Source organism: Sitophilus oryzae, unplaced genomic scaffold (genome assembly GCF_002938485.1).
Source record: "Sitophilus oryzae breed Bouriz unplaced genomic scaffold, Soryzae_2.0 scaffold_496_pilon_pilon, whole genome shotgun sequence".
NCBI classification, from domain to species: domain Eukaryota; kingdom Metazoa; phylum Arthropoda; class Insecta; order Coleoptera; family Curculionidae; genus Sitophilus; species Sitophilus oryzae.
In genome coordinates, this window is record NW_022147080.1 from 278717 (window position 1) to 304623 (window position 25907).

Sequence of the window (25907 nt, forward strand, 5' to 3'; positions counted from 1 at the left end):
ACTTCCTAAGTTTCAGAGTATCTCTCAAATTTGTCCACCTTTTAAAAGTACCGCCAATGTATTGTCAATCTGTCAAAAGTTTATTCCCTATTTTTTTAGAAAAAATCAAATTTCCAAAAATAAAAACAATTGCCCTCTAAAAATTATATTTTTGTTGACACTTCCTGACACTTTTCAAAAAAGTTAAAAGTCGGCGAACCCAACTAAACGAATTTATCAATAATCTAATATGTTATAATAAAGACATTTATAATTACGAAATGGAGAAAATACCGAAGAAAGCTCTATCAAGAAAAAACCTTTTAAAACTTTTACAATTCAGAGAAAACCAAGGTGATAGTTCGCATTTTCTCAAAAAACATTGCCAGTTCACCGAGGGTCTCGTGAAACGGATAGGGCTCGATTATGAACTACAGGGCCATCAAGGGTGTGTTAATTGTTTGCAATGGACATCTGATGGAAGGTAAATAAGTTTGTTAAGATATATAATGAAAGATACTAGTTTATTTTTGCAGATATTTAGCTTCAGGCTCTGACGATACAAACGTTATTATTTGGGACCCATTTTACCGTAAACAGATGCATGTGGTTTCAACAAATCACATAGGAAACATATTTTCCGTAAAGGTGAACATTAACTTTTATATAGTTAAATTTCTGTTAGAAAAAAACACTGTACTTTGCAGTTTTTGGATACAAATAACACTATTATAGCTACAGCAGCTGGAGATTGCAGAGTTATAGTTCAATCTGTACGAGGTACGAGTATTTTGGATTGCCGATGTCATACAAACAGAGTGAAAAGACTGGCGACATCACCGGAAGAGCCGAGTTTGTTTTGGTCGGCTGGTGAAGATGGAATGGTATTGTAAGTTTAGTATATAGCTTTAATTTTATATTTTTTTTGTATTATAACGATTTTTTAGACAATTTGACTTGAGAGAGCAGCACGAATGTTTGACAAGTCAAGCAAAAGTTTTAATAAACCTCAATAAAGTAAATCACGAAGCAAAATGTATTGCTATTAACCCAACCAAACCACATTACATTGCTGTTGGTGCCAATGATTGTTATGTGCGCTTATATGATAGGAGAATGCTTAAGGCTTATTCTTTCACAGAGGTAATAATAATAATAATAAGCAATCTTTATTTCAAATTAAAAATTAATAAAGATAGGTATGAAGTGAAATGACCACATACAGTATGTCCCCAGATTATCTTTACAAGATGAAAAGTTTTTTTTATTAATTCAAATTTTAAGAAAAATGCATTCTTCATAAAAATGTTTGCTTGTTCTAAAATTGTTAATCTCGTTTATAATTTTCCAAATTTTCATACTGTTTTAGAGAAAGTTTAAAAAAATGTGTCTAAAATAGAAGTGAAAAATCAGTGACAAAATTACAAATTTTATTTGACACTCGTCAAAAGTCAAAGTAAAAAAATGTATGTAACTGTGGCAACATTTGCTGTCCTCCTTTCACGCAGTTGAGCAGCTCTGAACTGTTCAAGAACGCGATACTCTCACTCCATTCAGTTGAGTCATAAAGTTCCAGAACTGTTCCGCGCCATATAGAGGCACCAAGCTATCGCGCACCGCTCCTTTCAGAACCGTTCTCGAGTAGCCCCAGGGCGTAAAGCCCGTAACTCGAAGTTCGCGAATGGAGGACAGCAATTGCTACGTGCATCCGTCAAATATTTTGATGATGACGAATTTATTATATTTATTTGTATTTTTTTTTTGTTTTATTGACTATTGATTCTAGTTCTGCTATACATGCACACATATTATGTTATTTTTTTTTTCTGTAAGGTGTCGGAAGATAGTGAACAAAACGACTTAAAACCTCCAACTTTGGATAAAAATTGTGTCCAGTACTATTCTCCGGGGCATTTGGCTTTTAATAATGCCCGTGTGCATAATGTTCGCTTCGCCACTACATATATTACTTTCAATTCGGCCGGTACGGAGATGCTCGTAAACATGGGCGGCGAACAGATATATTTGTTTGATATTAATAACGCTAGTCCGATCAACGAGATCAGGAAGCCAGTGTTTACAGAAAAAGAGACCAATTCGAATAAGTACAAGTGCAGATGTTGGCCGGTGAGTATATTCTTAAGGGCAGTTCAGATCCTCAGATAATTTGCGCAAATTGATTTGCGCAAGTCATTTTGTACAAAATATGTGCAAATGTAAAGACTGTTCAGCTATCGTTCAACGTTACGTCATCATTATATGTCAAATATGACTTTTAAGGTATGTCTAAGATCAGTTCACATTGTTTAGAAAATTTGCAGTACATTCCTATAGTATTAATTGAGCGAGTTCCATTTTTTTCGGCATTTATTAATTTTTTCTTGAACTCTTCATCAGTTATGATGTTTTTAGTTGCAATCCTTTGGACTGCAGAAATTCCTATTTCTAAACTCACTATATTATTTAAAACCGTTATCAATTTGAATTTTACATGGGAATATTATACCTTTGCATTGTACCGGATGATCGGAAAAAAAGGCGTCAGCGATGGCTATGAAATGAAAATCGCTGTCATTTTATATGTAAATTTATATGGGAAATGTCATTGATAGTCATTTATTACCAGCCAACTGGACTCCGTTTTTTTTCGATCATACGGTACTTACTTCATATACAGCGTCCACGGGCAAGAGTGTTCTACCAGCGACTCTTTCTCGAGAAAAATAATTTATAAGCTTAGCAATGAGCTCTTTGACAGGAATAATCGATTTTTAATTTAGACGATCAATGTGCGTCAATACAATTATAAGCTAAATCAAATGACAAAGACAATAAAATTACTAAAAAGAATACGCAGTAATTTACGAAATGCCGTAATGACCAATCTCTTTCATCTGGTTGGAAAGTGATTGAGAAAGTTCGACAATATATGACGTGACGTTGAACAATGGCTGAACATTCTATATCTTTCGTTTACACATTCAGTTATTAGTTGGGGTATTTGTCTGATGGTTTTTAATTAAATAACCCAAAAGTCACCACATGTTAAAATGATCTAAAAGCGTTTACACCGCCAGATAACTGGATCGACCTCAGTTAAAAATCAAGGCAAGCCAGATTTTACTCGAGCCAAATTTTTGAACTGCACAAACTATCGATTTGTGTTTACATTTTACGATTTATTGATACAATTTGGCTTGCACAAGCCAATTCGCGTGAATTATCCGAGAGTCTAAACCCCCCTTTACAGAACAAACTTTATACAGGGTGTTCCAAAAATTGCACTGCCAAATTTAAATGGTGATTTCTCACAAAAAAAACTAGGAAAAAAAAGTTCCTATTAACATGGATTCCTAAATGCATAGTTTTAAAGATACAGGACGTTAAAACTCATTTAGTTAGAACTGTTTTTTTTTCAAAAAGAGTTCTATTCGTATGGTACAAGAGTGCAAGTACAAGTTGTGTTTTTAGTTGCTTAATCTAATAAAATAGAAAAATTGCAAAAAAAGTCAGTGTATATTTTTTCCTCAATTATTTTCGATAAGGGGTCCCCGCTGAAGTTAGTTTTAATTTAAATTAGTTTTAATTAACTAGAAATATCACTGACAAATTTTAAGAAAGTCAGTTACAGTTAATTATAATTACAAAAAAAAATATATTTTTTAAATTTTCAGACCCATGTTTATACGAACTTTTTTCCATACTTATTGATGGGGAACCCACTGAATTTTAGCAGTGCATTCTTTGAACTTAAACACCCTGTATAACTACGAGTTGTTAGTTTTTTTTATTTGGTTGTAGGAAGGGAATGGTTACGTCAAAAACAGTAGTTATACTAACAAACCTGTGAATACCGGAAAAAAATGTGCATGTTTTTATATGAGAAGAGCATATGAGTGTTATAGAAGGAAATGGTATGTATATACCATACGATCGAAAGAACGACATTCAGTTGTCTTGGAAATGATGGTTGATGACACTCCCCATATAATTCACATTCAAAATGACGGCGATCTTCATTTCCAAGCCATCTGTGGAGCTCTTTTAAATTATTATTCGATGGTTTTTAATTTTATTTTTCACATGTGTACCTTTTTTACTTATGTTTTTTTTTTCTTTTCAGGATGGGTGACATTTATAGTGCTGCCCGAGACTATCTGCACGTTATCCGCAATTGGCCTGACCAAATCAAAGCTTATGTGGGGCTTATCAAATGTCTTGTTGCTTTAAAATGGGTGGATGATGCTGAGCTATGGTATGATTACCTGTGTAATATTAATCCAGAGTTTAATGGGACAAATCAGGTATGTTTATGTCACTGACATTTTTTCCAGTGTTTTATACAGAGTGTCTCATATATTATATGTGCAAGTATCTTAAGCCCATATTTTACAGATATAACTAATTAAAATAGTTTGTATGAAAAACTAATCTCAGTTTTTGGATGAAAATTGATGTTTGGATATCCGTTTTTTTTTAAAGTACTGGTGTGAAATTTTCGGGAATATGTATAATATTTTAGATATTTTTCTGTTTTCGAGATCAAAATATATAGCTCATATCAAATAAACTTTTAGTCACGTGATTAAGCTTGACCGGCACAGCGTTACCCACTTTTACATATTTTCTTTTAATCAAAATATTGTAGGAAACAAAAATAAATTAATTATAAATAATATATAAACATTTATTATTTACATAAACAAACCTCACCTTCTTGATAGCACTTAAGGGACATATGTACGGACATTTTTTACTGCTATTAAGCTATTTTGTACACTTTGCACTAAAAGATGTTCTAAAAAGAACAATTTTCAACTGCAAGGTCTGTTAGTAAAAATTGTCAAACTTAAAGTATCACAACACAATTCATTTAAACCAAAAATTCATAATACAAAACTAAAGTGTCAAAACAAATGACAGTGTCAGGAAATAAATGTGGCAACTTGACATTTTTTACAGCAGATCTACCACCTGAATCCCCAGCGGGAAATTTAAATTCTAGTTAGTCTGGTTAGGCTGGCGCCGAATATGCCCATAATTGGCAACAATGAATTTAAAAATCGCGCACTCGATTACGTCACTAAAAGTTTAATTGGTATCAAACAATGACTAAAGAATCCAAGGACAAATAACACCCGAGAGCAAATTGTGACGATGCCATCAAACAGTGCCGTGACACATATTTTTCTTAACCTAGCTGTTTGAAGCAATATTTATATTTTTTGATAATTGTTTTGACTAAGCCTATGGTGTATCATCCTAATTAATTCCGAAAAAAACGTATTAAAATGTTAACAAAAGGTACAAAACTAGTATCGACGTATAGCAGATATCAAGTACATATAGATATTAATTGAAATTGAAGAATAATTATCGAATTCAATAAGAAAACGCTAAAAAGTTGGAGTGGACTGTTTATTTACCTATGAAACGTAACTCGTGGCTCTTTCTTATCGCTGCTGCTTTTACACTTGAAAGCTGAACAACTAATCACCATTATAATAAAGTTTATACAAAGTTTACTACACACAAACTATTAAAAATCGCTAAAATTGTCGCTGGTGACCAAATGATGACTCATTGTTTGCCACCAAAACAAAAAAAAAGGTCACAAATTCTGCTGCAGCCCGTATAGGGGCGTTACATGTCCTTATATTCTTTAGTCATTGGTATCGAATATATGTCTGAATTTTAGTGTTTTCGGGATTTATTTTATTTATTTATTTACTCGTGTCCAACTCAGTATATATAAAAAACAAATCAAGAAACACAAAAATATATATAAAATATACAAAACGGCTAAATTAATAAAAAGGCACATCATACATTTAAAAAAACATAGTCAAACAATCAACATAAATAGGAACAATACTTGTACAGAATTAGACAAACTACAAAAAATATATATGCATACAGCAGTTATATACAGGATATCCAGTACTTGGTACACTCCAGAGCGTTGGTATTTCCCTCCGCGAGATCACCCTGATTGCATATGTTTGGGAGATTTGGGCATACGAGAAGATGCCTCATATTTTGTTCCTCTCCGCATTCACAGGATACAGATCCGTCAAGGTAGCCCCACTGGTTCATGTTTGTCTTGCATCTGCCAACCTGAGAACGCAAACGGTTCAGACTTCTCAACACCGGCCATGCCTGTTCCGCACCAGGTGGTAGGCTCTCTTTTAGCCTTAGCGCAAATTCATTTGGAGTTGTTGAAGTTGCTGACCACAACTCCAGTCTCTTTGCGGATGTCGTACTGTTATGAAGTGGTTGGACGGTAGAAAGAAAGCTTTTTCGGGATTTCAACCTGGATCCAGCGGCGTGTTGTCCGAAGAGCGGGTGCCGGGTATCGGAAAGAGCTTGCTGTTTCTCTTTCATGCTGGAAACTTGTCTCCTTATGTGGGGTGGAGCTATCCCGCTGAGGAGGTGTAGCTGTTGGGCCGATGTGGGTTTTAGGCATCCGGTGATTAGACGGCACGATTGGTGCAGCATCGGGTCTATCTTTTTGGCATGGCAGGAGCGTTCCCAAACTGGTGCGGCATATTCGGCAACAGAATAGCAGAGTGCAAGAGCAGTAGTTCTTAGTGTGTGTGGATTAGCCCCCCAGGTGGAGCTTGCCAGCTTTCCCAACAGGTTGTACCTTGTAGAGATCTTGGCCCTAGTTTTCTCGACATGATGTTTAAATGACAGGGTCCGGTCTAATGTGACACCTAAATAAGGGGTTGTTTTCGGGATCAAAATATGCTTTCACTTAAAATACTGGTATATATTTACGAAACATCTTGTTTATTAGAATTACAAATCAAATTGAAACGCTGGAAATTATTTTAACAGGCGCGATTGTTGAGAGAAACTATACAGACTGTGAAAAATACTCCAAAAGACGGTTTTGGAGAGAGGGAGATGTGCGACATGAAATCGCACAAGATTGAAGAGGACGAGGCCGAGAGAAGACTGAACTCCAAAGATTATGATTTGAGGTTTCTCGGTCATTGCAATACCACCACCGATATTAAGGAAGCTAACTTTTTAGGTAAAAATACATTACTTTTACGTAGATTTAGATTATAAGATTGCTTTGAAACATTTTAAGGGATGATTCTCTGTTAAAAATAATGAGCACTTTTGTTATACCGGGTGTGTCAAAAAACATGTGCCCTCTCTCGTGGAGAGATTCTTCACGTAAAAATAAGATATATTTTGTATATCAACATAGGTCCGATTCTGTTTTGTTTCGTAACTATAGAGTGTTAAAGTCTTCATTTTTTTTTTTCGATTTTCTATAATTTTCTTCCAAGTACTTTTAGTCATTCAAATGAAATTTTGAGGGTAAAAGGTACTAGGTACATATCTATGTGTAAGTGCTACATATCGTAATGCTAACATGTTGAAGACAGATTCACCAGGGACGTGCATATTATGGGTTATTAATGAAATATTTTTCTAAAAAAAACATGTGCGCTACTGACTTTTTTCCTTTTGTTAGATGTACAGGGTGGCTCGAATTCGACGCTCATCATTGGGATTTCGGAAACCGTAAGAGGTGAGAGATACAGGATCGGTTAAAAGGAAGCAAAGTTGCGCAATTTGATGCTCAATAAAATGCCGTACTGCATTTTTATTTTTAATTTTTTTTTGCATAAAATATTCTGGTGATGAAATTTTCTGTACGAAACGTCGGCAAATATCAAAGTGACTATATATAGTGTTTTAAGAGTAATGAAAGGATTTAATTAAATTGAAAAAAAATCAGGTCCGTATTTAAAAAAATTAAGCTGAAGATGCACAGTGATAGAAAATGGAATTCTGAAGTTCCAAAATTCAAATTTCTTGTTGACTTAAATCTTTTACAAAATGATATATTATCCTTCAAAGAAAGCTAATAAACAGTGCTACACAAATCCCAGTCGCCCTGGCTAAGAAACAATTGCTCCATGTTGACAACAAGCCGAAACAGTTAATACGCCATTTAGAGAAATTCTGATCTCTGTTTCGATTGCAGTCTTAATCGTTTCGTTAAATTAATGTTTGTGTGTTTTGATTTCTCAAACACATGCTGCATATTTCTGGAGATATGTAATTTGTGTTTTACATAAAATTATGATGTTTAATATGAAAGATACTTTAGGACGCTCAATTAAAGTGTACATTGTAAATTAACGAATAATGCGAAAACGTTGCATAACACGGTAGAACTTCTTTGTGCCTTGTTACGACTTCCAAATACTAACATCATTTTGTTCTCTACATTTTTTCCTTGTAAAAAAAAACAAAAAACTTTTGCCACCAGGCGCCCTTTCTCATTTAATATACAGTGTCCACCATAATGTTGGCTACATATGGGAAATATTTTTATTTATGGGATTTCTGAAAATTTTGTTTGGTGGATCGCTCCTACATGTTTAATAACCTAAAAAGTCATTATGACAGCAGTCACGTGATCACTATCATGGCGGCAAATTGAAAACTATGGCGGCTATGAAAACGCGAAAAGTGGGGTTAGATGGCAAAATATCGAAAAAAGTTATTTGAAAAAAATGTTTAGAATGATATTTTAAGGCTACCTGCAAAATTTCGAGCGGAAATAAGAAAAAGTAGAAAAAGGCATATTTTGAGTCCTGGCTCTTCTATAAAATATTTTTATACGGATTTTATTGCTGGATTAGCTCAAGTAACTTGATACTCAATGTGTAAAATTAAAACAACTCAAAATTTCACATTGAAGTCATTTCCAGAGGATAAAATCAGAAAAGTCGATTTCGAAACGGTAATTTTTTGTAGCCATGCCGTGTTTCTTGACAGTTTGTCAGGTTTCCAATAATTCAGTGGTGCATGCTATACTTTAAATATCAAGTTACTTGGGCTAATTCAGTAATAAATTCCATATATAAAAAATGTTCATAGAAGAACCAGGCTTGGAGCCAGGGCTAAAAATATGATTTTTCCACTTTTTATAATTGTCGCAAATTTTGTAGATAGCCTTAAAATATAATTTTAAACACTTTTTTCGATATTTTGCCATCTAACCCCACTTTTCGGGTTTTCATAGCGGTTTTTTTAATTTGCCGCCATGACAGTCATTACGTGACTGATGTCATAATGACTTTTAAAGTTACTAAACATGCAGGAGCGATCCCCCATACAAAATTTTCGCATATCCTATAAATTAAAAAAAAAACATATATAGCCAACATTATGGTAGACACTGTATAGGTAGACTAACAGGGTGAAATGTCGATTTTCGGTTATTTGCAGTTTAAAAACAGTTGAAGATAGGTATAAAACATAAAATGTGTCTAGAATTTGACATACAATCCACAAATAAAATAACAAATATAGGTGTTTCCATTAAAACCAAGAAGTTATCTGGCATAACTCAATTTTTGGGAAACCCTGTATACATTAAAATATCATCAAAAAATGGCTTCATGGCATCATTCAAAAATGGCATCAACAAAATCAATAATCGACGTGTCTGAGCGTTTTTTCGAAAAAAAGAACATTGATTTTTCTTAGATTCTCGCTGTGAAAATAAATAAACAATAAAGGCACTCGTATCTATAGTTATTATTAAAAAAAAACTTTTGCAACATCATTTGTAAGAGTTTATTAGCTTATACCTTGATTTATAAAGCCGAAAAAAACACTTACATAACATAAATATTTTTGGAACCGTAGAATTGCATTTTCAATCACTGTGCGATGGTCGCCAGAAGCCGAAACGTCAGAGTCAATATTTAATCACACAGAGTTATTAGAGCAGAAAAAGTGGCCATGAAAATGTGTTTTTCATTTTAAGTTTTCTTAACAAATAAAGTCAGGAAACAATAAAAAACAAAATTGAAAATTCCGTTTTTTTTTTCGAATATATTCGGAAGTATTCGCAATTTTTCAAAATGCAATACAGCATTTTATTGAGCATCAAATTGCGCAACTTTGCCTCCATTTAACCGATCCTGTATCTCTTACGGTTTCCGAAATCCCAATGATAGCGTCGAATTCGAGCCACCCTGTACATTCCCATTAAAAGTTGTACCTTATACAGGGTGACAATTTAAAAAGGAACAGTATTTAATATTGCCTCTACCGATGATAGTATGAAAATTTGGCGAAACACGTCCAGGGGTGAAATTTTTGAGGCATTTGTCGTGTTACTTTCAACCCCTTGAACCCCAGGGCATCTACCCCTAAAATTTTAAATACCAAACCAAACCCCTATTTCTTTTACCATTTTTATGTTTCTTATAGAATTCTACAAAAACTGCATTGGTATGCTCGGCTAATAGGATCGGCAAAAAAAAGTTTTTTTAATTTCACTCAAAATGAGTTATTTGGGTCATAAATGACCTAAATACAAAATATTTTCGTGGTGTCTGTCTGTCTGTCCGTCCGTCCGTCTGTCCGTCTGTAACACGATAACTCATTTTAACCAAATTTGGTATAAAAATACTGTGGCACCCGAGAATCTGGCCATTAGTTTTTGGTGGGGGTGGGGGGTTGGTAAGGGGGTATAGGAGGGGGTTAAAAATTAAAAAAAATCGTAACTCTAAAATTACAGTAGCTAGCGAAACGCGGTTTTCAAATTAAGATTAGGAATAATATTTGCAACAAAATTTGTAATAACATCAAAATCAGTCAAAGTTGCAATTTTTGAGATATTAACATATTTTAGTATGGGCGGCTATACGTGCCTCCCGGCGCCAATTTTTTTTTGAGAATTTTATAAGGAACACAAAAATGGTAAAAGAAATAGGGGTTGCCATTTAACATTTTAGGGGTAGGTGCCCTGAGGGTCAAAGGGTTGAAAGTAACACGACAACAAATGCCTCAAAAATTGTCCCCCTTGATATATAAATTGACGTATTTCGCCAAATTTTCATACTATCATCGGTAGAGGTAATATTAAATACTGTTCGTTTTCAAATTGTCACCCTGTATACAAAAAAAATAATAAAAAAGTACTTATTTAATCTGATTTATTATTATTTTTTTTTAAATTTATGTATTTTTGTAGTAACACTGATGTTTAGTGCCACCTACAGCTAATTCAAAAAAATAATGGTTTTTAAGATACATTATTACAAAAGACATATTTTTAAAAATTTTAACATAGATATAAAGAGGTCTACAAGGTGCCCGGTGGCGTAGAGGTACAGGCTCTCGTCTACCAATCTCAAGGTAGTGGGTTCGATTCCCACACCCGGCATTGCATCAGCCGACTATTTTTATTAAAATAAAAATGATTTGGGTACCTAGGTCGACTCAGCCTTAAATGAGTACTTGGGATTCATAATCCTGAGGTAATAATAGGCGGTTGAAGCGTAGTGCTAGCCACATTACCTTCCTTGTATACCGAACGGCTCTAGTATGGCAAGCTGTACCTTGCTACTCCCAAGGCGTTAAACGCTATATACGGGAGCTATTATTATTATAAAGAGGTCTACACAATTTTGCTAACAAGAGAAAAAAGTCAGTGGCGCACTTTTTTTTAATATGCCAGTGATAACCCATATGCACGTCCCTGGTGAATCTGTCGACATATTTTTAGCATTGAAATATGTCGCACTTATAGTATCTTTTACCCTCAATATTTTATTCGAATCGCTAACAGCGTTTGGAACAAATAATAACAAATCGAAAAAAAAAGACTTTAACCCCCTGTAGCTACGAAACAAAGCAGAATCAGACTGATAATACAAAGAAGAAATCTTATTTTTACGTGGGGAATATCCCCACGATAGATGGCACATGTTTTTTGAAACACCCCGTATCCCGTATCACAAAGCACCATTTATTTTTAACAAGAAATCACCTTTTAAAATTTTTCGCATTTGGTTTGAAACACCCTATATACAGGGCGAGCCAAACATAAACGTTTAAAAAAAATATAACGTCTAATAGGTGATGATGGAAATTTTATTTGTGCCGGATCCGATGAAGGAATCATATTCATTTGGGAGCGAAAACATTCGTCATTGGTCACTGCTCTATTCGGCGACGTTTCCATAGTTAACTGTGTCCAGCCTCATCCTAACGCATGCTTTATAGCATCTAGCGGGATAGATTCCGTTGTAAAGCTGTGGTCTCCGACATCAGAGGTAAGATGAGTTTTTCACAAATAATAATTTATTTAATTTCTAATTCTAAAGGAGTTCTAAAGTTCAATTTATTGATACCTTAGCTCCTATAAACTATCTAGGGTTGATTCATTGAATGTCATATACAATAAGGTTTGTCTATTATTTGTTATTATTTATTGAAACAGCGATTTCGGTGTTGTTTGGTAGGATGGCCGTCAAAATATCAGGATTGTCAAAGAAGTGAATAGTGTGATTGAGGCCAATCAGCATCGGATGGCGATGGATCCCTTTGAATCCATGTTAGTCAATATGGGTTATCAAATACAAGGTACTTATATCAATATTAATAATCGGTAATATTACATTTATTAATGTCTTTGAATAAGAAGACTAAGGAAGGAGCATAATGATATCCATTGTATTCATGCATGGTGGGCGGAAAAAGCACTCTAGGGTGGGGATCCTTGACAGTTCTGTTGGACGATTCATTTGACGCATTTGAATTTGATTTGAAATTTTTTACATTTTTCAGTCTTTACGGAGCTTATTTTATGTTATTTATTATTTATTCTACTACTGATAGTTGTATAAAGGTAGTAAATCTAGATGGAAATTGTGGCAGAACTCAAATTAACAGTGACACTATCGCGATTTATCGAAAAAGACTCTAAAATAGTTGGTTGTGTAGCGTGCGGTAGATCTCGGCAAAAATTGAGTGAAATAATGGAACAACTTTTCGCTAGTAAATGACTATGTAATATACATACGTGTAGTAAACCGATCATTTATGAAATTCACTTAAATTAACTAAATTATATATTTTTCTTGCATTTTAGCTTTTATTTATTACTTGTCAAAGATTAGATGTCAAACAATTTAGATACGTTAATTTGACTTACCTGCTTCAGTAGCATATCGGATGTTTGTGTTAATAAATACTTATTAAAACTTATCTATTTTTATTAGAATTATATATTTTTATAACAATTTTAATGACTACCAACATTTATTCACAACGTAAAATAAAACAACAAATTATTGAGTCTACCCCACGTCTACCCTACATCATAATTTTACATTTTTTTAAATAATATTAGAACGACACTGATAAACCGGAATATTTGAGGCCCATCGCGGTGTTCCTAAGATTTTTGATATGCTCCTTCCTTAGTCTTCTTATTCAAAGATTAATGTCGATGATCGTTTAAAAATGACGGGATATACAAGGTGTGCCAAAAAGTTTAGCCCCACCAAACCAAACCAAACACATTTTTGCTACATGCGCTCAATATGAGTTCATTGACTGAGTAGAATCTCTCATAAAGTGAAGACTAATCTTCACAAATTAGAACTTTACATTTTTCAGCTTTCATTTAGAAAACATGCTAATAACTTTATTTAATTAGAATTTGTGTAATAATCATAGGGAAAGTAATAATGTAGATATAAAAAAAATTATTTATATAGGTATTGTGTCTAAAATTGAAGTGGAAAATCGGTGACAAAATGAATAAGTTTATTTGACACAATGTCAATAGTCGAAGTAGAAAAAGTAGCCGTGACAACATCTCAACGTGCATTTGTCAAATATTTTGAAAACTTGTACGCCAACTTTTGTTTATTTTTCATTATAACTTGGCTGACTGTTTTTATATGTTCCTAACCCCATTTTTACATATATGTATATAAACAGGATTTTTGAAATATACCGCCATGAGTGCAAAAAATTATTTCTTTTTCTTATTGCCCATGCTGAAGAAATTCCCTATAAACTTTTAAAAAAATCTTAATAATAAATCAATAAATCTTTCTGGCACACCTTGTATATGAACATTTTTCCAATGAACTTATTATTATGTTAAATTGAACAAAATACCATTATACTGAATTAGAAACTATCAATGTTTTTGTTTTTAGGGGAAGGCAGTTTGCAAGACTTACCAAACTGCAGAACTTGCTAACAATAGAATTGTTTTTATTTTTTTAGAAATATATAACTAGCATTGTTGCATTCGATATAATATTTATAAAAATACGTATTAATCTATCAAGTGCAACAAATATCGATTATTTTTTATGTATATATAAATTAAAAAAACATTTATTTATATTAATTGGAATTGTTGTTGCGAGATTTAGTTGTAACTGTGATATAAAATGTACTTTTCTTTCGATACTAAAAAATTTTCGTCTTAAAAATGATCCAGCCTTACTCATAATTTTTTTGGGGGAAATCAAATCGTTTAGAGATATAGGAGAGTATCGATATTTTCAGATATCGATATTTTGAAAAATATCGATAGTTATCGATTTTAGTAAATCCGATTAGAGCTGTGGGATACTATCGATATTTTGAGTTAATCGATAGTTTTATCGATATTTTTAAAATATCGATAGTTGTCGTTTTTATACTCTCTATTGGCTTATTAATAAGGCTGGACATTTCTAAGCTAAAAAGCTCAATAAGTTTATTTAGATGTTCTTTGTTTAAGTAGGAATAGGACTTACAACTTACAACCAAGGATACGTATTCGTAAAACGAAAATGTGTCATTTGTTATTAAATAACTTTATAAATAAAGTCAGATTTAACGGGTTACAACTGAGTAATTTTTGTTTAAACGACGCCCTTAGGGGGGCGTCCATATATCTCACGTCTCACGGAAGTGGGGGGAGTCAAAAAATTCTCAAGTAGCGTAATTAATGGGTGCCTCTTATTTTTTCTCCTATAAAGCCTCATTTAGAACATCGAAATTATTGATATATACAATCATTGACAATGTCTAAAAAAATACAATTAAAATTAATGGAATATCCTAGCAACAGCTTGCTTAATTTTGACGGTCGAAATCCTTACATTGAAATTAGAGGAACAAAATTCTACGCTAATTGAAACCACTAATTTCGAGGTTCTGAATGAAGCTTTACACAGCCTCCAGGTGATTAGTTAGCTCGTTTAATTTCATCCTTATGCATAGTCCATAAGGCAGACAAAAAAATAGCACTTACTTATAGCATTTTTGATTTTAATGTTTAAGTGAAAATAGATGTCAAAAATAATTTAACTACAATAATAAAAACAAATTTGAGCGTTTATTTAAAAAATATGGCATTTTTAACAACTTACAACAATGTTCCTGCTCAATATTTGTACTTAAGATTAAGTTAATAAATATGTTTATTTACAATACGACGCTTATACATTAAAACTTAACAGAAACTGAAATTTGTTGACAGACCAATGTGGTCCAACCCGTTTAAAACTCAATCTGTAGAGGATTGAGCTTGGTTCAGACGAACTATCGATATATTTTTTCGTCTGAAGGATACGCCGCTATAAAGTAAGGCTGCACGTTGGACTGTTGATAGTAAGGGCCTCTACCCATGGTGGAATATGTTGGAACCCTTATAGCACCTGAAAATAAAAGACTTTCTAGTTATACCGTACGATCGAAAAACAAACGGCGCCAAAGAAGGCTGGGGAATGACAATCGATAATAATTTTGGCGAGATCAATCTCTAGACGTTATTTACTAAAAATTGACATCAACTTGTCAAAAATTAACACTAATTATAGAAGAATTAAAAAAGGATAGAACGTTTCTAGGCACACAAATCTATTTCCAACAATTTTTTTTATCGCGAATTTTAAACCACACATTTAAAACATTTTTACTCAATATCAGGCCAACTGGTAGTAAGCGCCATTACTACATTTTGACCTCGTCAAAATTATCATCGATTGTTATTCCACAGAAGTCTTTGACGCAGTTTATTTTTCGATCATAAGATAGGAGTATTACTTATATGTATTTTATAGATGTAGATGACAAGATATTCTATATAATACTGACCTTGATGAACGGGCACCTTATGTGGCAACGTGGCTGCATAGCTAGGGGGTATAGCATATAGAGCTGTGGCCGAAGCTGATCCTTGTGGCGCCCCCTTGATACTACATGCGCAACTACTACCAGATCCAATCATACCGGGCGCCACTATGGATCCTGCGCTGACTGGGCCTCTATACTGGTTACTGCTCATGCGCAACCTATTTATGAAATATATTAAAGAAAATTGCTGTGTAGCTTAAACGTAAATACATGTACAGGGTGTCCCATTTTCTTGTGGGGTGTCACAATTTTTTTTTCGCGGAAAAAACTCCTAAGCTTTATTTTCATGCATCCGTTGTCCGACGATACGTTGATACGATATTAATTTTATTGGTAGAATTTAAAGACTTTGATTGGTTAGAAAATAACGCAGTTTTTAAATTTCTTGCATTTTCGTGTCTCCGTTTATCGGATATACGTTGGTGTTATTTTATATTTTCGTTTCCATAACGATTTTGCTATTTTACTTATATTTATATTAAGGTTAGATTAAATTTGTTAAAAAAGTGTCAAAACGTCCGTTATCGTATGAACGGGTCCGTTGACGGGCTGAAGTAAAATATTTACGGATAAAAAGTGGCGCGAAAAAGCTATGACCAATCAGAGCACCGTCGGACCAACGAACGTATCAACGTATAACATGAAAATCAAGCTTTAGACCTGTTTATTATACTACTCCTAAAAATATTTGCACTTATTTAAGACTCACTCTGTATAGTAGTATCCTCTAATGAGGGAATGAAAAGGCATAATTACTCACAATCTTATTAAAAAAAATTGGCGCCGGGAGGCACGTATAGCCGCCCATACTAAAATATGTTAATAAAAAGTTGGTAGGCAGTTCTTTTAGTTTCAAAGTAAAGGAATTTTTCCAATTTTTTTTATCTCAAAAACTGCGACTTTGACCGATTTTGATGTTATTACAAATTTTGTTGCAAATATTATTCCTAATCTTAAATTGAAAACTGCGTTTCGTTAGCTACTGTAATTTTGGAGTTACGATTTTTTAAAATTTTTAACCCCCTCCCATACCCCCTTACCAACCCCCCACCCCCACCAAAAACTAATGGCCAGATTCTCGGGTGCCACAGTATTTTTGTGCCAAATTTGGTTAAAATCGGTTTAGCGGTTTTTGAGTTATCGTGTTACAGACGGACAGACAGCCAGACACCATGATACAAAGAATACAAGGTATGATATTGCGCAGGTTGGTCACTACGTCACAGGTGATAAACGGTACCATTGGTCGGCAGGCTCCGCGCGCCAATTTCAAATTGTCAAACAGATGACAGAATAAATGTGAAAATAATTTTTTAAATGTCAAGCTCGATGATTTGACATAACTTTTGGGGTTATGTCCTAATTCTTCTCTACTTTAGGTCTTTTTTTATTAGTGGCAATTGAACAACATGGATATTTTTTTGTATGGCGTATGACGTCACAGGTGGTATGCGCAAACTTAACGAAATTGGAGCCGCTATCGATCATACCTTGTTTTCTTTGTACCATGGCCAGACACCATGAAAATATATTGTATTTAGGTCATTTATGACCCAAATAACTCATTTTGAGTGAAATTAAAAAAACTTTTTTTTGCCGATCTTAATAGCCTACCATACCTGTTGGTATGGTCGGCTAATAATATAAGGTTGTGGATTATTAGACGATACTGGTTAGCCATCATTAGAGGCTACTATAACTTATACGTTCCATTCTTTACCTGATTATACAGATAACGATGATCAGAATAGCTATGAATGCCACAACACCACCCACGATGCCTATAATCAGCGTGTCATCGTTGTTCAAAGTTGACTGGCCTGTAGAGGCTGTTTTTATTTTGGGCTGTTGTTTTTCGGTAACTGGCATGGACCATATAATTTCCGGTTCGGTAGTTTTCTTCTGTAAACGCGTTGAGCCAGTTAAAGTTGTAGATTTGGTAGTTGTTGGTGATATCATCTTGTTGGGGTCGCATGTCAATTCGTCGTCTCCAATTTCAACCAACAATTTACCTGTAAAGATATAAAGAAAGGATTATATAAAAGGTACTTGCCATGTCGTGAGAACGGTTTCCTTGGTCACTCGTCGCGTCCCCGCTCTCTGTCGGTAAACATAGTCTGAGTCAAACGATTGAAGAAAGCTGATTCATGGTACACCGTGACGGGCCGGGGCCGTGCGACGGTGAAGGCACGGCCAAACATTGTCAAATGGTATTTATACCTATGCATTCATGCTAAGCCGAGCACGGGCCGAGTTTCGCCGGAACCCGTCCGTGCCCCGTCCGAGAAATGTCGGTGTACATTTTTCCTCGGATCCGCTACGGTCCGGCCCCGTTGCGGCAAACATAAATGAGTCGCCCGGGCTAAATACTTCGTTCATCTACGGGCCTATAGCGGCTGTTTTCTAGCAGTGTTGCCGCACCCAACTTTTAGCGCGTACCACATTATAAACTAAAAATGTACCACTTTGGTACAATTTTTTAAAGCACAACAAAATACATCTGCATATGACTTTAACCGGTTTGGTCGCTGTGAATTTCTTCATAAATTTCTACATAAAAAAACTTCCTGGAGAAAGACACAAATCGAGACGAAAAACATGAAATAGAAATTCAGAAAACCCAATTATAAGTATGTATAGGTTGAAGAATTCTAAGTAATTCTAATACTACACACAATACTTGGAAAACTTAAATTTTATTTAAAAAAAACGCAAATATAGAAGCATGTTAGAAACAGTAAATTTTCAAGTTTTTTCTTCGGGTTATTTAATATAGGCAACGCTATAGACATTACAACGTTTATAATACGTCGTTAATTAATGCGGATTTTCTCCGAATGGTATCGGTAAGCGCGTTTAATGCAATATCAACGACAATAATTATTAAATATCTATTCAATTTCGGTGCGCGTGGGAAATAATTATTGTACCAAATCATCCTGGATTTGAAAATGTAGTACCACTGTACCAAATAGAATTAAAAGTATCAAATTTGGTACAAATGTACCACTGCGGCAACACTGTTTTCTAGAATATAATCGGCACGGACATGATCCCCGTTGTCCACTCGGTGTAGCATATATTGAAGGCCCGGACGTGGCTCGGTGTCTACTTTACGGAACGTGCCCGGCTCGGGTACGGCCCGGTGTACCATGAATCAGCCTTAATCGTACACTTGCCAAGTGTACTTGGCCAGCCTTGTTTACACTTGCCGAGGCGTAAAAAAACGACAATAAATTGCGCAAATAATTGTACTGTTATAGCGTATGTCCGATTTATTTCCGGATCGTAGTGTTTTTCGAGTTAATTGCGGATAATTTAAAACGTTAAAACAATAATAGATTATGTAATATGAAATTTACATTAATAACTTCAATATAGGCGGCATCTAAATCGTTCCCACAGCAATAAATGGAGTGGACAAATGAAGACTACACGGGAAAAACCAGATATGTCACATTTTCATAGAAATTAAGATAGCGACGTTGAGCGATACAACTTTATGGACAAATGTTAACGTCATTCAAGAAAAAAGAAAGCAATAATACGCTTAGTCCCAGAGATATTACAACTTGGTTATTTTGCCGTACAAAGGAAAAACCAGAGTAGTCCACGCGTAAATGGCAAAAACCAGAGATGTACTTACGCATGGGCGACAATCTTGAAATTAGTATTATATGTTATAAATTTATGTATTGTAATAAAAACCTACTTAAATATTATTTTTCTTCCCACAACAATTATATTTTAATTTTTTTATACAAAATAATAGTTTAGATTTAGGTTTTATACAACGTTTAATTGGACATCTCTGGTTTTCCCCTGTTTTGTTTTGCATTTTGACTTTTTTATTTCGGTATTTCAGAATATGGCGATAATTCACAATATTAATAATTCAGAATTGGCAAATTGTATATTTTTCTAATTATTCAACCGAAAATAACATATTTCTTTAAAAAACACTAAATTGCTTTTTTCTCGGCTCCTATTAAAATGGACAAAACTGGATTTTCCCGTGTAGTCTTCAAATGATGTTGTTTTGGAATTTATGGATTTATACGAAAATGAGCCCTTCATATGGATGGCCAAACATAAAGAACATAGAAATTGTATTACAGTGTACAGTAAAAGAACTTAAAAAGAGAAAAGAGCTAGCAACGACAATTTCGGGACGACCGGTATCCATCGATGCGACTATACTGTTTACTTTCCAAGGATTTAAACAATGTTTGTGCTGGCGTACTTGTTGTAAACACGTCGTGTGAGCGCCACACTTGCCGATGTTGTTTACAAAGTGGGGACTGGTGGGGATACTTGCCAAGTACGCAAATATTGGCTTACTTGCCAAGTAGACCAGTCGTGAGCTTAATAATCATAGAATCGGTGACAGAATTACGAATTTTATTTGACACATGCCAAAGTAAAAAAATGTAGCCATGGCAACATTGCGACGTTCATTCATCAAAAATTTTGTTAATTTTCCTACAGCTTTCACTAAACTAGACTGCTAGATGAGAACCCGTCTTAACAATCAACCTTTCTTGTCATTATCGACATTTTTGATTACCTGCCAAGTACGGCGGCCCAACGCATCTCACTGTTGCCATATGAGATGATAACCATCTCCTCAAAGCTCTCGAATTACAATCGCACACCACAGGGTTCGTCTCCAGACCGATAACTTTTAAATCGCCTCGTCTATCCTCCAGCGTTGCCAATAGCTGAGTGCCCAGCGTGGTTAATTGATTGCCAGTGACGTCCAGGGTAGCTTTCGATGAACGAGGTAAAGGGAAAAATAATGCTGGCGGTAAGGAAGTCACTGATGTATTCGTTAGACGAATGATTATGTCTGAACCTAAAATATAGAGTATTATTATCAGATCTACATCCCTGTATGGTAGTTGTAGAACATTAGAAGATGATTTGTCTCTCCAATGTACGACTTACTGCATTCACATGGTACATGGTAGATGCACTCTTTCTCTTGTTTCCATATTTCCTGACTTGTTTTTTTAAGACGCTTTTTCGAGTAGCTCCAGAGATAAAAACAGTTTTAATGTTATATTAATGTTTGTCTATTCGCCTGATTTTTTTCTGATGTTCATTTTGGAGCACCTTCCCTATCTTTCTTCAATAATCTAGTTTAAATTTCAATACAAACTTTTGCCGAAAGACCTCTCAAGAGTAACAGTTCTGAACAAGGGGCACGAAGGTCACAAGGGTAACAAAATGATCAAACAAGGCTCATCAATGTCATTTATAAGCCCAGAAACCTTCTGAGGCGTTGCAAAAACAGTTCTAAGAATGGTCACAATACTGTGGGTGGCCACAATAGGCTGATGGAGAAACTCATCAGGGCAGAGACAGGTGGTATCGACAGCAAACATAAGCAAAGACAGAAAAACAGTCAGAGCTGTAGTGGGTCTATTAACAGGGTATTCTAAGCTGAATAGGCATCTAAAGCTAATGGGATTGGCAAACAAAGCCATGTGCAGGTTCTGTTAATCTGAAGAAGAAACAACAGAACACATTTTATGTCGGTGCGACAGCCTGGCAAATGTGCGGTTCTTTGTACTAGGCAATGATAGGCCATTGACAAAGAGTTATGTGATGAGTCAGTCTCCATGTTGCTAGACTTTTTGAAATGGATAGGACTGGAGAATATAACCGAAGGATCAGAACAGGATCACAATACATATGATAAGGTCGCAGTAAAGCAAATTCTCCAAAGCAAATCGAAACAAGAGAAAAAATGCATCTACCAAGTATCTTGTGAATCAGAACTTAGCAAGTTAAATTACTATACCTTTAATTCCTGAAAAAGTTCCTGATGAGACACTCCTCAATCTTCCTCCACTGATGCCCAATTCCTTCAACCTCGGATGCAGCACCGACTGCAACTGATCCTTACCAATAGCAGCGTCTTTAGTTTCAATATTAAGCTTTTCCAATAGAGGCATATTTTGGAGCAATCCATTTACATCCAGGTATCCCAGTTTAGGATAATCGTACACATCCAACGCCACTAAATTTCCCACAGACTTAAACGCACTTTTCTCAATTTTAGTACACTCACTCAAAGAATGCAGACTGAAATGTCTAAGTTTGCTCAAACCAGTGAAATCATCACTGGAAATGAACTCGATGGGATTATTTGAGATGTTTAGAGATTTTAAATCCCGCAAAAACCTCCAAATTGAAGAATATCCAGAGATGCTGAACAGTTCATTACCCGACAAGTCTAAATCTTCCAGCAAAGTAGTACGTTCGAAAGTTTTATCCATCAAGGAAGATATGTTATTATTAGAAAGGTTCAACTTCTTCAAGAAGGGAGTTTCTAACCTGCTTACTTCGCTGGTGCCGGTTCCTGCAAGATTTAGTACCCTCACCGTTTTTGGTTCGCTAAAAATATTATCCACTGCCTGTTGAGATAACGGGTTGTAAGATAGATCCAGTTTCTTTATGTTTACCATTATTCCATCTTCTGGAGGAATATCTACGATGTTGTTATGAGACAAATCAACAGAGTCCAGGAAGAAATACTGCTTCTGCAATGCCTTCAATGGCGGTATATCGAACTTATTTTTGCTCAAGTTAATATTTTCCAGCATTTGTAAACGTGCGCGTTCAAATACGTTCTCTGGCAAGTCAACTAAATTGTTATTCTCCAAATTCAAGTTTTTAAGTCTTATTAAACCCTCGAAAGTTCTTTCGCCTAATCGTTCCAGTTTGTTATTGCTCAAATCCAAAATTTGTAGCTGGGTGCTGTTATGGAAAGCCATTTCGCTCAAAGTCTCCAGGCTGTTGTTCCTCAGAACCAGTGATCTGAGTCTGGGAAGCCTGGCAAAGTCCAGCTCATCGATAGTTTTTAGTTCGTTAAATGACAAATCTATGTACTCCAAAAACTGTAAGTTTGCAATCAGCTCAGCGGGAAAGAAGTTGAATTTATTTTTCCCTGCAAGTATTTTCTTCAATCTCGGATGAATTCTGAAGGAAGAGGGGAACAAGTAACTGAGTTGGTTTTCTGATATATCTAGAATTTCCAAACTAGTACCGGTGTTGAAATATTCCCCTTTGAAAGAAGTCAATTGGTTTCCTCTTAAGTTCAGAACTTTTATGTTCATGATAAAGGCAAAAGCAGATTGTTTGATGCTGCTGATGTTGTTGTAGGACAAGTCGATGACAGTTAAGTTTGGCATGTTAACAAATAAGTTATCGACGATTTCTGATAGGGAGTTATGGTTTAAGTACACTTCTTTCAAGGAATTCGATTTCAGGAAGAGTTCTGAAGAGATAGCTTTCAATCCGCAGTAGCTTACATCCAGGACTTCCAATTTAACTAATTCATGTAACAGATTATCGTGAATATTCGTCAAATGGATGTTATGACTTAGATTTAGGTTCTTCAGCGAATACAGCAGGTTAAATGAAGTACCAGGTAGTTCAGTGAGATGATTATCGCTTAAATCGAGCTTCTGGAGTTTGCGCAAAGCTAAAGTATTTCCGGACAGTGACATGATACGGTTTTGAGACAAATACAGCCCTTGTAAAGTTTCTTCCAAGCCCACAAACGAATCTGAGTTCAAATTCACTATCAAATTTCTTCTGAGATCAAGCGAGATGAGGTTTTTGAAGTACTGGAACGTGGTTCCAGGTAGTTCTCTTACTACGTTGGTGGATATAACTAAATGAGTCACTTTATCAGCTACTGAACGAAGTATGTCGCCTGAGAGAGCTGCTATTCTATTATAGTCCATTTGGAGTGATGTTAGACGTGAGGTAGTCTACCTAAAGCTGAAGCAGGTATCAGCAGGATGTTATTGTCTTTGAGATTTAAGTGTTCCAGGTTGTCCAGACCTTCAAAAGCATCATCTTCAACCTGGAATATATAGAATTGAAGTCAGAAGATACTGGTTTTATTATATACGTACAGTTCTTAGAGAATTAACGCTCAAGTCCAGTTTCTTCAGTTGCTTCAAGCCGAGAAACGTTCCTGGGACTATGTTGGCTAAATTGTTTCTGCTCAAGTCCAAATCGTATAAATTGGAGAGGTACACTAAATTATTATTATCCAAATTCTGAAAAATATATGTGTAAAAACATTTCAAAAATTTTGTGTTAAAAAAACTTACTTGAATCAGATTGGACGACAAGTTCAGCTGCCTCAAATTATCAAATCCTTTCAAAGCTATGGTTGGAAAATCTATGATGAAATTTTCGGACAAGTCGAGTCGAACCAAGTTTTCTGCTCCGTAGAATATATCGCTGTTGAATTTCGCCAAACGGTTGCGAGACAATCTTAGAACTCGGATTTTTTGCAAATTTGAAAACGCTCCGCTTTCTATCGAGGATATTAAGTTGTTGTTTAGATCGACCATTTCTAAACTCGACTGGGATGTGAATGATTTTAGTTTAATACTATCTAAAAAAATATATTAATTATTAGTAAATTATTACGAAAATCCCTTAAAATGGGGAATATTTTTTTGGCAACAATGCATGATTAAACTTGTAAGGTGTATGTCGTAATAAATGATCTAAAAAATGTTTATTTTTTTAAGCGACTAGTGAGGAATTATTTATTTCATCACTAGTTATCACTAGCGGAAAAGAGAAAATATTTCCTGACTAATTGCGAAGTAAAACATCTTTAAAAACGGCAAAGTATTATGAAAAGCGTCACTTTAAATGTCAAAATTAGAAAAATATATGTATTTTAAACACTTACCTATGTTATTGTTACTAAGGGATAACACTTTTAGGGCTTTTGGACCATTCAATGATGTACTTGGTACAGTTATAAACTCATTTTTATCTAGATACAGCTCCTACCAATATAACCAAAAAGATTAATTATTGAATTAGTTAAAATTACTGAATTAGAAAAAATTAAATGATGAACGGAATAAGTGAAAACGGAATAAGTAGTTATTTCAAATTTCTGATCGTAAAGTAGGGATGTAAATGTAAAGATGTAAAATGTATCGATATTAAAAAATATCGATAGTGTTTTGTTATCGATATTAAAAAATATAGATAGTGTTTTGTTATCGATAATTTTAATATTGCTATTTTGAAAATATCGATATTGCTATACATCTCTATTTGTAAATTTTTATAAATTGAAATAGACAACCATTACAAAATGGTCTAATAATACTTTTAGGGCTTTTGTGTTATTAAGTGACGTGATAGAGATACAATTCCTACAACTATAAACAATTGATTATCTGATTAATTTTTGAATTTGTTTACAGAAAATTATTTGATTTTAATTCTAAAATGCCAAAAAAATATATAATAAAACGGAATAAGTTTTATTTCAAATTTCTGATCGTAAATTAGGAATGTATAAAGTATATCAATATTTAAAAATATCGATATTGTTATACATCTCTATTTTTAATTTTTTATAAATTGAAATAGACAACCATTGCAATGGTCATAAACAAATGGTCAAAAAAAAAACAATGGTCATGGCTTTGGTCATAAAGTAGGGATGTATAATATATCGGTATTTTAACAATATCGGTAGTGTTTAAACATCAATATTTTAAAAATATCGATATATTTATACATCTATAAGATGGAAAAAATGTAAACTTTAGTATTCTTAATTTCTGATAATAAAGTAAGGATGTATAAAATGTATCGATATTTGAAAAAATATCGATAGTGTTTAAATATAGATATATTTTTTTATTCAAATAAACAGCCATTGCAAAAAGGTCTACTGGATTGTATAGCCTAGAGTTGTCCCACTTAATAATAAAACCATTTATAATTATCTTTATATTCTTTTTAGTGTTAAGGCCTGATTCATAACGAAGAGTTAGCAAGAATATAGAAAATTATATGGATAAGAACACGTTAAATTATTGGTTGAAAACAGAATAAGTACACATTTTGTAATTTTTAAACGAATAAAAAAGAAATTAAGCGACATGTAC

The 25907-nt window shown here is 34.3% G+C and overlaps 2 protein-coding genes across 5 annotated transcripts in view; one reads left to right on the forward strand and one right to left on the reverse strand.

Moving 5' to 3' along the window:
- Nucleotides 1-98: 98 nt before the first annotated feature.
- LOC115886794 (WD and tetratricopeptide repeats protein 1) lies at nucleotides 99-25899 on the forward strand. Of its 4 annotated transcripts, none has more exons than XR_004050945.1 (11): nucleotides 99-463; nucleotides 516-627; nucleotides 687-868; nucleotides 927-1122; nucleotides 1813-2106; nucleotides 3781-3893; nucleotides 4103-4283; nucleotides 6820-7018; nucleotides 11887-12083; nucleotides 12251-12393; nucleotides 25763-25899. XR_004050945.1 is itself a non-coding variant. In XM_030906084.1 (11 exons), the coding sequence occupies exons 1-11, from the start codon at nucleotides 261-263 to the stop codon at nucleotides 25780-25782; spliced, it is 1818 nt and encodes a 605-aa protein (XP_030761944.1). In that variant the 5' UTR covers nucleotides 100-260; the 3' UTR covers nucleotides 25783-25899. The 4 variants fall into 4 exon arrangements, 2 of the variants coding, with proteins under 2 accessions (XP_030761944.1, XP_030761943.1); XR_004050944.1 differs by lacking the exon at nucleotides 25763-25899 and adding an exon at nucleotides 13983-14680; XM_030906084.1 differs by having other exon boundaries at nucleotides 100-463; nucleotides 12273-12393.
- LOC115886793 (protein artichoke) overlaps nucleotides 15132-25907 on the reverse strand; it is a 51753-nt gene continuing 40977 nt past the window's right edge. The window contains 9 exon segments of the mRNA XM_030906082.1: nucleotides 15132-15479; nucleotides 15919-16115; nucleotides 17678-17969; nucleotides 20525-20812; nucleotides 21764-23732; nucleotides 23735-23836; nucleotides 23889-24035; nucleotides 24090-24379; nucleotides 24686-24785. Coding sequence (XP_030761942.1) covers nucleotides 15364-15479; nucleotides 15919-16115; nucleotides 17678-17969; nucleotides 20525-20812; nucleotides 21764-23732; nucleotides 23735-23836; nucleotides 23889-24035; nucleotides 24090-24379; nucleotides 24686-24785 — 3501 coding nt within the window. The 3' untranslated portion in view covers nucleotides 15132-15363.

What these genes read in the sequence shown, in the direction of transcription:
- LOC115886794 (XM_030906083.1), top strand. Translation starts at nt 261, where the DNA reads ATGGAGAAAATACCGAAGAAAGCTCTATCAAGAAAAAACCTTTTAAAA. An exon ending in AGGCTTATTCTTTCACAGAG is followed by an intron (nt 1,123 to 1,812) that starts GTAATAATAATA and finishes TTTTTCTGTAAG; the next exon opens with GTGTCGGAAGATAGTGAACA. An exon ending in GAGTGTTATAGAAGGAAATG is followed by an intron (nt 3,894 to 4,102) that starts GTATGTATATAC and finishes TTTTCTTTTCAG; the next exon opens with GATGGGTGACATTTATAGTG.